Source organism: Macaca fascicularis, chromosome 1 (assembly GCF_037993035.2).
Source record: "Macaca fascicularis isolate 582-1 chromosome 1, T2T-MFA8v1.1".
Lineage (NCBI taxonomy): Eukaryota > Metazoa > Chordata > Mammalia > Primates > Cercopithecidae > Macaca > Macaca fascicularis.
This window is the reverse complement of record NC_088375.1, coordinates 2,442,287-2,456,322: the sequence shown is the minus strand read 5'-3', so window position 1 is coordinate 2,456,322 and position 14,036 is coordinate 2,442,287. Positions and strand designations below refer to the sequence as shown.

General features: G+C 42.6%; 1 protein-coding gene across 27 annotated transcripts in view; it reads left to right on the top strand.

Annotated features, from left to right (window-relative positions):
• The window catches only part of CNST (consortin, connexin sorting protein), a 117,295-nt gene extending 113,577 nt beyond the window's left edge, over positions 1-3,718 (top strand). For 17 of the 27 annotated variants that reach the window (XM_074032294.1, XM_015431166.4, XM_074032337.1 and 14 more), the window contains one exon: positions 834-3,718. In XM_074032294.1, the coding sequence (XP_073888395.1) occupies positions 834-1,039 (206 nt within the window). In that variant the 3' untranslated portion in view covers positions 1,040-3,718. The remainder of the gene's footprint in view (positions 1-833) is intronic. The other 10 variants (XR_012431291.1, XR_012431070.1, XR_012431079.1 and 7 more) reach the window with 2 other exon arrangements.
• Positions 3,719-14,036: the final 10,318 nt, after the last annotated feature.

The following is a 14,036-nucleotide window of genomic DNA, read 5'->3' as shown; positions in this document are numbered from 1 at the left end:
AAGACTTTTTGGTCTTTTTGAAATTTTTTTAAAAAATTTTTAATTATGAATAATTTTTTTCAACCAAAGAATAATCATTTTCTTCAATATAGAAAGATGCAAAAGAGATCCCACCCAAAGACATTTTTGTTGTTTAATGTTAAGTGGACTTTGCTCTAAGGTAGTCCCATAGTGTGAACTCCAAGGGTATTCGAACAGCAAGGCTGTAATGTGTACTGTCAAATGCTGCTGTTAGGGCGGGCATGCCGGCTCACACCTGTAATCCCAGGACTTGGAGAGGCCGTGACACGAAGATTACTTGAGGCCCGGAGTTCAAGATCAGCCTCTGCAGCATGGTGAGACTCCATCTCTACCAAAAAATAAAAAATAGCCGGGCACGGTGGCACAGGCCTGTCGTCCTAGCTGCGCAGGAGGCTGAAGCAGGAGGACTACTTGAGCCTGGTGTCGAGGCTGCAGTGAGCCAAGATTTTGCCGCTGCACTTCAGCCAGGGTGACAAAGTGAGACCCTGTCTCTAGAAAACAAACAAAATTTAATTAATCCTTGCTATGAGCACAGCAGCTGTTTTTCTTCTTCTCATGGAGTGATTCTATCCATTGTATAAATGAGCACGTTTTAATTTTAGCATGTACAAGCTCCACAAGTCGGAATCTTCTTGGTAATTAACAGGTAGGTCTTTGTAGAGTCATTAGGAGCATGAGTTTTCTGTCAATACTTCCTATCCATAGAGGACCAACAGTAGAAATGTCCAGTTACCTTAATTAATGAAAAGACAGCAGATGCTAAGATTTCCATTTTGGTGACAATGTAACCTCACTCTTTCTCATGTTTGCAGATGAAGTTGGAGGTGGCTCCTGTATTTTGCTGATCTTGCTGTGCATAGCAACGGTTTTCCTTAGTGTTGGAGGAACTGCATTATACTGCACTTTTGGTGACATGGAGTCACCTGTTTGTACAGACTTTGCAGACAACATGGACTTCTATTACACTAAGTTACTGCAGGGAATGGCGGAACTGAAGCACTGGATCTACCTCTCCTAGCAGCATTCCAGAGACAGACATGCTGGCAGTGAGAATGAAAGGCGTGAAACTTTCTAAACAGTTTTTATTTCAGGAATTGTATAACATTCCCCTTTCCCCTCTGTTAGGAACCAAGGACATCAGAAATAGCAACTTCAAGTGGCAATCCGGAGGAACTCTGTTAGAATAACCCACACAGTGAGGCAAATATCGATCTAAGCATTGTGGATGGAAGGCGTGATCTTTGAGGAACATACCCATCTCCTCCTCACTGCCTCCTAATGCAGTGAGTTACACTGAGCAGAATCAAACAGGGTAGTCTCGGAACACACTCTTTTTAGCTACTTCTCAAGCTAATGGTTAAAGAACACTTTTGGCTTACACTTGTTGGTCCATAGAAATTGCTTTCAGCCATCATGCAATAAGTTTGTGTGTAACCAAAAGGAGTTACCTTATGGTTTCAGTGTCGTTTTTTAGTTAACCTTGGGAGCTGTGTAATTTAGGCTTTGCGCATTATTTCTGTTCTGTTCTCCACTTATGAAATGATTGGGTGTGTGTGCGTGCGTGTGCATGTGCTTCCGGCAGTTACCATAAGCAAATACCCAGCACCGCAAAGATGATCTTTCTTCTTTTCACTTGATGAGGTGCAGGCACAGATCTTTGGAGAAGGCTTCACTGTGGAATAGATGAATTTGAGACCTCTTGACCCTGAAACAAGAAACTGTGACAGATCTGTGTCAATTAACTTGATTAGCCAGAAATTCATCACAGGCCTAGAGACAAAAGGAGAAGCGCCCCTGAGTCTCAGTCAACAGTTCTGTCACGGATGCAAAGCTTCCTGAAATCACGAATGCTGGACTCAGTTCGGCAAATGCTTACCCCTATTGTGTTCTGAGATTCTGAGAACGAGAATGCAAACTTAAGTAAGATACAGTTCCTGTTGTAGATGTTTTAATCCTGGTCGTATGTAAAATAAACCAGTACTTTGGTGAGTGAAATCACCACATAGAATTCAGTACTAACAGATCATGCGTTCAGATGCGTGAATGTGCATTCTTCTCGTGGGCTTGATTCAGATCCTACTGTGGGGTCATTACGCGAAAATTCAATCATACCTTCCATAGACAGATGTCTGATTTTTGTTTAAATCTGTCCGTTAGGTGGCCTTTCCTTATCTAAGGTATAGTGGTCTAACATTTAGGAAGCCTTGCTTTGACTTTATCAGGCAGCATTTAAGAAAAAACAAAAACAAAAAAAAACCAAACCAAACATGAATTATAGTTTTTTAGCAAGTGATCATTATTTCCTGTTTTCTGTTAGGATCATTTGAAAGAAAAAGGGAGCACTTCCTTTCTAGTTGTTACTGGCTGGCACAGTACCTCCCTTTGTGTTTCCGCTTGTTTATTTAGATTATGTGAATTTTAAAGGGCTTTTTATGTAAGTTGAAAGTGTGTTACTGCGCATGCATTTGGTTATTCCAATGCTAGATATTTAATTACTGTGTACTTAGTGTTTTGATTTTCTATAATTTCAGTTCAGCGTGTTTTAACACTTGTATTTTAAATTGATGTTTCATTTTCACTTATAATACTGTTTGACTTGTCTCTATCATGTCACCATAAACTGTAATATTTTCAAGGGTTATAGATCAAAGCTATTTATTTAGAAATGTACAAGATAATGAAATTTAGATTCCTTATACTTAAGGCTGATTTTATTAGAAGATTATTTTAATGTTCTATTATAAATTTTAAGAATTTGTATTCAAATTGTATGTAAAATATGTAAAATGTTGACGGTACTATATTAAGTGGTTCTATAAAAGCTGTTCACAAGTTCTACTGTGCGGACATCCTCATCATAGACAAAGCTCTTCTGTTTTATCCTCAATTTCTAGTTACAGAAATTTGGTGATGCTTATTTTTGCCAATTTTATGTCAAAATAAGTTAAAACTTCCCTCCTGTTCACCTCTTAGGTTGCTGTCCTCTGTGACCTCTGGTGTAATATTTGCCCGTCGGCAGCCAGAGCCACTTCCTCTGAAACCCGAGATCTCCTGGGGACCTTCTCACCCAGAGGAAAGCATTGAGACAGTACCTTGCCAATCAGGGAACCAGGGGTGTCTCAGAGAAGCCATGGGTGTCCTCACCCCTTCCCAGGGAGGGTGAGGTGAGCTCAGGAGCATAGCGATGTTTTGACTTAAAATAGGCATGAAATCGCAACTAGAAAAATTAGGGCACTTCTTACAAATGTGATAGTCAAAGTATTGCATGACCTGGAGTAGCTTCACCTGGTGGTGAAACGATTGTTATTTCGCACAAGAAACATTCATCCAGTTTTACTAAAATGTAATTTTTTCTGTCATTTGAAAGTACTGACAACTATTTGTAACTAATCTTCCTTAAGAACTGTATTTGAGGGTATCAAATCAAGCTTGTAATTTAAAATCTATACCCACAAAGTGTCTCAGAGAGTTTATTGGAACCCTTGGGTGCTGAGGAAAAACTGCTTTAAGGTGAAAATGTGATTTCAGAAGTCGGTCTGGCCCTACAGGTAGGTAGTCATCTGTTCTGGGAAGACTAATAGGTCCTTCAGTACAGGCTCTCCTGCTTTCAAATACCTCCCCCATCTGCCTGACGGTAACTGAAAATTGTCCCAAAAATTCATTCTTTTAGATTTAAAAATAAAAATCTTCTGGAGGATTTAAGATTTGAAGGGGGCCTTATTTTGTTTTTTGTTTTGTTTTGTGTTTTGTTTTTTCGCCCTGTCGCCCAGGCTGGAGTGCAGTGATGCAGTCTGACGTCCGCCTCGCAGGTTCAAGCAATTCTCGTTCCTCAACCTCCCAAGTAGCCAGGATGACAGACATGCGCCGCCACCACGCCCGGCTAATTTTTGTATTTTTAGTAGAGACGGGGGTTTCACCATGTTGGCCAGGCTGGTCTCAACTCCCAACCTCGGGTGATCCGACCGCCTCAGCCTCCCAAAGTGCTGGGATTGCAGGCGTGAGCCACCGCACGGTCCAGAGGCCTTATTTTGAAGGACTTCTGTGAATTGGGTTTTGCTGCAGTGCCGGGAGGATATGGGGTGGGAGTGGCAGGGATGGAGACAGGTGGGAAAGGACATCCTTTAGCTCTTCCCCTGCTTTGCTGAAGGTGGCCTTGTGGCGTTTACTCCCAATGCAAAGAGAGGCCGCATTGTTCCCTTTCTCCTGACATGACCTGCATGACTGTCCATTTCTTCGGGCTCACTGTTGTGTACAATTTTGTGCAGTGTGTGTAGTGTTTTCACAGTTTTTTCATTTGATGCTGAGAGTAGTAAATATACATTCCTCAAATCCAGATCTTAAACTCCCAAATCCATTTTAGTTTCTATGCTGCCATGTTGCCTCTATCTTCAAAAAGAGGAAGAGTGATTTGAGGATTTATGGCACAAATTCTAGTGCCATCTGCTGTTTTAACAACCCCGAAGGTAAACATTCATTGAGCCTCATGTCCTAACTCTATACAGCTACAATTAGTTAAAATGTTCCTTCAGGAATTTTTGTACTATTTAAATCTCCCTGGGTTTAGGCTACTGAGAGGAAAGCTACGGTAACGTACAGGCACCTCTTCTCTTCTCCCTGGTGAAAGAAGAGTTGCTCCCAGACTCGCCTTTTTGTCTGTTCCCCTGAGATCAGTGCAGAACCACGAGCAACAGTGTTTCTCACTGTCTGTACCTTGGCAAACATCTGAATGCCTGCAGTGTGCACTGAGCTGGCTGCTGGGGCTCCAGTACAAGAAATGGTACCAGCTTCAGGAATTAGCATCTGCTGAGGGATACATTTGTGCAGAGGGAATAAAAATGGTGAACCTGGGAACATGCCACTTGCGGGGGTGGAAACCAGAGCTTCCCTAGTGTGTCACACACTATTAGATGTTACTCGGGGTGGGGACCAGAGCTTCCCTAGTGTGTCACACACTATTAGATGTTACAGGGGTGGAAACCAGAGCTTCCCTGTTGTGTCACACACTATTAGATGTTACTCGGGTGGGGACCAGAGGTTCCCTAGTGTGTCACACACTATTAGATGTTACAGGGGTGGAAACCAGAGCTTCCCTGTTGTGTCACACACTATTAGATGTTATGGGGGTGGAAACCAGAGCTTCCCTGGTGTGTCACACGCTATTAGATGTTACGGGGGTGGAAACCAGAGCTTCCCTGGTGTGTCACACACTATTAGATGTTACAGGGGTGGAAACCAGAGGTTCCCTAGTGTGTCACGCTATTAGATGTTGCAGGGGTGGGGACCAGAGCTTCCCTAGTGTGTCACACACTATTAGATGTTACGGGGATGGAAACCAGAGCTTCCCTGGTGTGTCACACACTATTAGATGTTACAGGGGTGGAAACCAGAGGTTCCCTAGTGTGTCACACGCTATTAGATGTTACAGGGGTGGGGACCAGAGCTTCCCTAGTGTGTCACACACTATTAGAAATCCAAGTAAAATTCGATCTGGGCCACCTGCATCGCAACTTGATAGGAATCTTGATGGATCTTTTCTCACAGCCAAGGTCAAGTAATTATTATCTAGTAATGATTGCTTTTCATGTCTAGTTAGCACACGTGACATGAATGGCTGGCAGGTTTTCCAACAGTGGAAAGCTTCTCTGCAAGAGAATTCCTCAAAATTGAAAAGCTCAATTTCCCTGAATTGAAAACTTTCTCGCAAAGAAAACTCCGGTCCCAGATGGCATCACCCGTAAATTCTGTCTGTCATTTGAGCAAGAAATAATACCCATCCTACAAAATACTCTTTTAGAAAGAGAGAGAGAATATTTGCAAATTCACTTTGTGAGGCCAGAATTACGCTGATACCAAAATCAGATGAAGACAGTAAGAAAAAAGCCTAACACCAGTGTGACTCATGAATTTAAACACAAAAGTCCTTACCAAAATAGTCCGTCATATCTAAAGGTATATAAAAAGGGTAATGCACTGTCATGGCCAAGTGAGATTTAACCCAGGAATACGGTGTTGGTTTAATATTCAAAAATCACCCTATGTCATTCATTCACCATTTTAACCACCTAAAAAAAACCATATGATCATATCAAAAAGCACATTAAATCCATACACCATCTATGATGAAAAACTCAGCAAACTAGAACTCTACATGAACTTCCTCCACTTGATGAAGTGTATTTAGAAAACTCACAGCTAATACGAAATATTTAATGGAGAAAGACCAAACACTTTTCTTCCCATGATCAGGAACAAGGAAAGGGCACTTTTTTTTTTTTTTTTTTTTTTTTTTGAGATTCAATCTCACTCTGTCGCCCAGGCTGGAGTGCAGTGGTGCGATCTCGGCTCACTGCAAGCTCCACCTCCCAGGTTCAAGCAATTCTCCTGCCTCAGCCTCCCGAGTAACTGGGACTACAGACACCCGCCACCACGCCCGGCTAATTTTTGTGTTTTTAGTAGAGATGGGGTTTCACCGTGTTGGCCAAGCTGGTCTCAAAGTCCTCACCTTGTGATCTACCTGCCTCGGCCTCCCAAAGTGAGCCACTGCCCCCAGCCAGAAAGGGCACTATATTCACCTTTGTACTGGAGGTCCTATAGCAAGAAAAAGAAATAAAAGTCATTCCAATTAGAAAAAAAAAAAAGTTTTGCAAATTGACTTGTTTATAAATAAAGAGAATCCGAAGGAATCTACCAAATGCTACTAGAACTAGTGAGTTTAGCAAGGTCACAGGATACAAGGTCAGTATACAAAAAACAGCATTTGTGAATACTAGCAATGGATAATTGGAAAATGAAATTTCAAATTCATGAATAAATGAAATTTATTTCACTTACAATAGCTTATAAATTGGAATGCTTATACATTTAACAAAATATGTGCAAACCTGTACACTGAAATCTATAAAATATTACTGAAATAATGGAGAACTAAATAACTGAGAGATATAGTCTGTTCATGGATTGGAAGATGGAATATTGTTAAGATGTTAGTTCTCCCCAAATTGATCCATAGATCTAACACAATTCCAATTGTAATTTTAGTACTTTTTTAAAGAAGTTAACAGGTTCTGTTCCCAGCTACTCTGGAGGCTAAGGCAAGAGGATCCCTTGAGCCCAGGAGTTCAAGGCTGGCCTATACTACATAGCAAGATCCTGTCTAAGAAACGCAGAGATAAATAAATTGACAGGTTAAAAATTTTAAATTTGTGGCTGGGTGCGGTAGCTCACATCTGTAATCCCAGCACTTTGGGAGGCCAAGGAAGGCAGATCATGAGGTCAGGAGACCGAGACCATCCTGGCTAACATGGTGAAACCCCGTCTCTACTAAAAAAACAAAAAATTAGCCGGGTGTGGTGGCAGCACGCACCTGTAGTCCCAGCTACTCGGGAGGCTGAGGCAGGAGAATGGCGTGAACCTGGGAGGTGGAGCTTGCAGTGAGCCAAGATCATGACACTGCACTCCAGCCTGGGTGACAGAGCAAGACTCTGTCTCAAAAAAAAAATTAAATTAAAATTTAAAATGTAAAATTTGTATGGAGATGCAAGTGACCGAGAAGAAAGCCAATGAAATTGTTAGAAAGAACAAAACTGGAGGACTTACACTTCCTGATTTTAAGACTGAATTAATGCCACAGGCCAAGTATGGTGGATTATGCCTATAATCCAAGCACTTCGGGAGGCTGTGGCAGGAGGATCACTGGAGCCCAGGAGTACAAGGTTATAGTGAGCTATGATTGTGCCACTGCACTCCAGCCTGGGTGACAGAAAGAGACCTTGTCTCAAACAAAAAGAGACATTGAATTACCAATAATTAGTTGAGACACTGAAATTTTTCTAAATTTTCAATGATAAAATACACATTTGAGTCAACCATGTTAGGGGAATTATCTTTTCATTATCCCAATAGAAAGTGATATTGTATAATCATTGTCTTATGAAACAGTGATCAAAGTATGCAGCTGAAACAATGTATCATTGAGCTCTCAGTATGGATACTAGTAAGTAATTTTTCTGGATTTTGGGATATTTATGGGTTTTATTTTTCAGCTTTTAAAAAATTGTAATTTGAGGCTGGGTGCGATGGCTCACGCTTGTAATTCCAGCACTTTGGGAGGTTGAGGCAGAAGGATCACTTGAGCTCGCGAGTTCCAGACTGCCGTGAGCTATGGTCACACCCCTACACTCCAGCCTGTGTAACAGCGAGGCCCTGTCTCAAAGGAAAAGGAAAGAAAAAAGGGAAGAAATAACATGATTATCTCAATAGACACAGAAAAGGCCTTTAGCATTCTTTCATGGATAAAAGCAAAACTCGCAGTAAACTAGGAATAGAAGGACTTCCTCCACATAATAAAAGGCATTGATGACAAAGCTGCAGCTAACGTCATAGTGGTAAAAAGACTAAAAGCTTCACCCTTAAATCAGCAACAAGACAAGGATGCTTACCTTCCCACTGCTATTCAACACAGTACTGGAAGTTCTAACCAGAGAAATTAGACAAGAAAAACATAAAAGGCATCTGCTGTCGTTTTAATGTGTCCCCCAAAAAGCTTGTGTTAGAAATTTCATCTCCAATGTGGTCGTGTTGGGAGATGTTTAGGTCTTAAGGGCCCCAACTCCATGAATGAATTCAGGCCAGTTATAAAAGGTCTTGAGTCTGCAAAATCGAACTCGCTCTTGCTCACCTTTTCTTTGCCCTTCCACCGTGGGATGATGCAGCAAGAAGCCAGATGCCAGCCCCCAAGTCGCGGACTTACCAGGCTCCAACACTATGAGCCAATAAATTTCTGTTCATTATAAAACACCCAGTTTGTGGTATACGTTACAGCAGCACAAAACAGACTAAGACGGCATCCAAACTGGAGAGAAAGAAGTAACACGATTCACAGATGACATGTTCCTATATCTAGAAAGACCGAAAAGTTCACAAGAAAGCTACTCTAGCTGGTAAATGAATTCAGCAAAGTTGCAGGGTACAAGGTACAAGATAAATACACAAAAAAACAGTTGTTTCTATATACCAGCAATTAACAATCCAAAAAGGATATTAGGTCAATTCCAATTACCATCATATCTAAAGTAATAAAATACCTAGGAATAGATGTAGCCAAGGAGATGAAAGACTTGTACATTAAAAACTACAAGGCCGAGTGTGGTGGCTCACACTTGTAATCCCAGCACTTTGTGAGGCCAAGGTGGGCGGATCACGTGAGGTTGGGAGTTCAAGACCAGCCTGGCCAACATGGAGAAACCCCATGTCTACTAAAAAAAAAAAAAAAGAATACAAAATTAGCTGGGTGTGGTGGCGCATGCCTGTAATCCCAGCTACTCAGGTGACTGAGGCAGGAGAATCGCTTGAACCTGGGAGGCAGAGGTTGCAGTGAGCCAAGATCGTGCTGTTGCACTCCAGCCTGGACAACAAGAGCAAAACTCTGTCTCAAAACAAAAACAAAACTACAAAACTTTTGTTGACGACTGATGTGATACCTTGGTTCTTGTCTTCTTGGTTTAAAAGAATTTAAACAGACACACAACAAAAGAGGTGCAGTGTAATGTATTGCAAAAAAGAAAAAATAATATTTTGGAAGTTAGGTGCAGAATAGACAGTGCACCCTGAGAAAGAGAGAAAATTCAGGGCGGGCTGCTCCTAAGGGCGAGACAGCAAAGACTGGCACTAGGGAGGCTCCTTGATGGGTCTTCCTGGATTATTCCTAAGGAGATGGGAAGAGGTGTTGCTAGGAAGCGTGTTCCGGGTGGTCCTCTAGGTGCACAGCAGCTGCACACGCTTGTTCGTACGTCGCATGTCTCATTAGCATCTCAATCTCCACTCAGGAGTGTGTGTTTTACTATTATAATGGCCAAAGGGTCGGTTTGAGGACGGGTAACATCAAAACGCACCTGCCCTCTAGAAGGGAAAGCCCCACTGAAGAGAGCTCTGCTCGAATGAGCTCAATTGCAGCGCGAATGCTGAGGCTTCTTGGATTGACTGTGTGGTCACCAGGGCTGCTGCGCCCGAAGAACGTGGCCACTTCCTTGACTACCTGCCTCTCCTGCCTCACTTAGGTGGAAGGAGACTTGAATCAGTGGAAAGCTAACCCACGTTTATGCACAGAATGACAGTATTGTACCATCCAAATTACAGGTTCAATGTGATCCCATCAAAATTTCAACAGCCTTTCAGCGCAAGAATGGAAAAGTCAGTTTTCAAATTTATATGGCATTACAAGAGGACCCGAATAGCCAAAACCACCTTGAAAAAGTTGGAGGACTCACACTTCCCAATTTCAAAACTTTCTGCAGAGATGCAGTAGCCAAATCAGTGTGGTACCGCTATAAGGATAGACATATAGACCAGTGGAATATAATTAACACTCCGGAAATAAACCCACACATCTTTGGCTAGTTTATTTTTTGCGGGTATGTCAAGTCTGATCAACGACCTAAATACCGGCTAAATCCATAAAACTCTGAAGAAAACATAAAAATAAATCTCCGTAAATGTGGATTTGGCAATGGATTCTTAGATATGACATCAAAAGCATAAATAATAATACATAGGTAAATTGCATGTCATCCAGGTTTTTTAACTGTGCATTAAAGAACATTATCAAGAAAATGAAAAAACCCAAAGAATGGGAAGGAGTATTTGCAAATTGCATAATAATAAGGGTTGTGAAGAGCTTACTCAACAAAAAGGTAGACATATACAGAGTCATGAAGAGTATATGAAGAGCTTACTCAACAAAAAGCCAAACAAATAATGGGCAAAGGACTTAAATACACGTTTATTCCAAGAAGATACACAAACGGCCAATAACACATGAAAAGATGCTCACCATCATTGGTCATGAGGAAAATACAAACCCAAACCACAATGAGAATAATGACATGAGGCCGGGCGCGGTGGCTCAAGCCTATAATCCCAGAACTTTGGGAGGCCGAGACGGGCGGATCACGAGGTCAGGAGATCGAGACCATCCTGGCTAACACGGTGAAACCCCGTCTCTACTAAAAAAAATACAAAAACTAGCCGGGCGAGGTGGCGGGCGCCTGTAGTCCCAACTACTCGGGAGGCTGAGGCAGGAGAATGGCGTGAACCCGGGAGGCGGAGCTTGCAGTGAGCTGAGATTGTGCCACTGCACTCCAGCCTGGGCGGCAGAGCGAGACTCCATCTCAAAAAAAAAAAAAAAGAGAATAATGACATGATACATGCTACTCTGCATGAGTGAATCTTGAAACGATGTTATGCTAACTGAAACAAGCCAGATACAAATATTGTATGATTTCACTTACAGGAAATATCTATAATAGGCAAAATCAAAGAAACAAAATGTAAATTAGAAGTTACCAGAGGCTGGAGGAACAAGGAAATGGGGAGTTACCACTCACTAGAGTGTTTCTGTTTGGGATGATAAAAAATTTTAGAAAACAGATGGTGGTGACGGAGAGTTGCATGACGTTGAATGTACTTAATGCCACTGAGTTGTACACTTAAAAATGGTCAAAATGGCAAATTTTATGTTACCTATATTTTAACACACACACAGACTGGCACTACCAAGTGTTGGTGAGGATATGAAACACTCAAATTATCATAGACAACTAGTGGGAATATGAAATGATTTGCCCACTTTGGAAAACAGTTGGTGGGGAGATGGGGATGGCAGAGTCTCACTCTGTTGCCAGGCTGGAGTGAGTGGCATGATCTCAGCTCACTGCAACCTCTGCCTCCCGGGTTCAAGCGATTCTCGTGCCTCAGACTCCCGAGTAGCTGGAATTATAGGCACCCACGACGCCCAGCTAATTTTTGTATTTTTAGTAGAGACAGGGTTTCACCATGTTGGTCAGGCTGGTCTCGAACTCCTGACCTCAGATGATTCGCCAGCCTTAGCCTCACAGAGTGCTGGGATTACAGGCGTGAGCCACCGTGCCCAGATGACTTCCTTCCTCCCTCCCTCCCTCCCTCCCTTCCTCCCTCCCTCCCTCCCTTCCTTCCTTCCTTCTTGAGCCGGAGTCTCGCTCTGTCGCCCAGGCTGCAGTGCAGTGGCCGGATCTCAGCTCACTGCAAGCTCCGCCTCCCGGGTTCCCGCCATTCTCCTGCCTCAGCCTCCCGAGTAGCTGGGACTACAGGCGCTGCCACCTCGCCCGGCTAGTTTTTTGTATTTTTTTAGTAGAGACGGGGTTTCACCGTGTTAGCCAGGATGGTCTCGATCTCCTGACCTCGTGATCCGCCCGCCTCGGCCTCCCAAAGTGCTGGGATGACAGGCGTGAGCCACCTCGCCCGGCCAGTTTCTTTCTTTTCTTTTTTCTTTTTTTTTTTTTTTTTGAGACAGAGTCCTGCTCTGTCGCCCAGGCTGGAGTTAAGTGGTGCAATCTCGGTTCACTGCAACCTCCGTCTCCCAGGTTCAAGTGATTCTCCTGCCTCAACCTCCTGAGTAGCTGGGACTACAGGTGCACACCACCACGCCCAGCTAATTTTTGTGTTTTTAGTAGAGACAGGGTTTCACCATGTTGGTCAGGCTGATCTCGAACTCCTGACCTTGTGATCCGCCCGCCTCGGCCTCCCAAAGTGCTGGGATTACAGGCTTGAGCCACCGGGCCCAGCTGACAGTTTCTTATAAAGCTAAATATGCATCTATTGCATGACCCAGCAATTCCACAGCTGGGTTTTTACCTAAGAGAGACGACAACGTGTCCACACAAATGTTCATAGCAGCTTTATCCATAACGGCCAAAAACTGGAAACACTCCAACATCCATCACCGATACAAGAGACTACTTACTATCCAGCAATAAAAAAGAACAATCTATGGATACATAAGCGACATAGATGGACCTCGAAGTAATTATCCTGGGTGAAAGAAGCCAGAAGCAACAGAGTGCACATCACCATCACATGTTTCCGTTTATCTAAAGTTTTAGGAAATGCAAGATAATCCGTAGCAACAGAAACAAATCGGTGTTTCTCTGAGGGGCGAAGGATGGAGGGAGGATGAATATACATCGTTCAAAACTCATTGAGTTACATACTTTATTTTTTATTTTTCTTTCTTTCAGAGTCACTTGGAGAGTTGCATACTTTAAATGAATGCAGTTATGTACATAACTCATACCTCAATAAAGTTGTTAAAAATATGTTCAGGCCAGGCGCAGTGGCTCATGCCTGTAATCCCAGCACTTTGGGAGGCTGAGCCAGGTGGCTTATCTGAGGTCAGGAGTTCCAGACCAGCCTGACCAACATAATGAAGCCCCGTCTCTACTAAAAATACAAAAAAAGTTAGCCGGGTGTGGTGGTGCATGCCGGTAATCCCAGCTACTCGGGAGGCTGAGGCAGGAGAATCGTATGAACCCGGAAGGGGGAGGTTGCAGTGAGTCGAGATCACACCATTGCATTCCAGCCTGGGCTACAAGAGCAAAACTCAGTCTCCAAAAAAAAAAAAACATATATATATATACACACACACACACACACACTTGGAATATATGCATATATACTTGAAATATATATATATTTGGAATTTTATATATGTGGAATATATATATGTTCAGTTTGTAGCCTTATGGGATCTCAAAATAATATGATGGCCAAGGGAACCCCTACTATATGACAGAATACCTTATTTCCTTTCACTGTTTTTGCTTACTTGGGTCAGAAAAAAAATTCTGGCGACCTCCAAGTACCAGCCCTCACTTGTGGAAGACCTAACTCCTCAACTAGCTACTTACACAGTGTTGCAATCACCTTATTTTTCTTTATTTCAGTCTGAATTCTCTCCACCGCTTTCAGAACCCTCTAGTTTCTTCCGAAATGTTGAGATGGCGATTTAAAACCATGCTTGTTTTCTACTTGATGTGGCAGTCCAAATTCCAAATCCAATCTAATTATAGATATTCTGTAAGGACAACCTGATCTCCTTCTGGCCGGAATGCATTGATCAAAAGTGAGGTTTCATGATGTTATTGCTTTTCTTAATTGCCTTGGATCAAGGGTCAGGAAGAAGAAAGGCACTTAGGGAGTGGAGG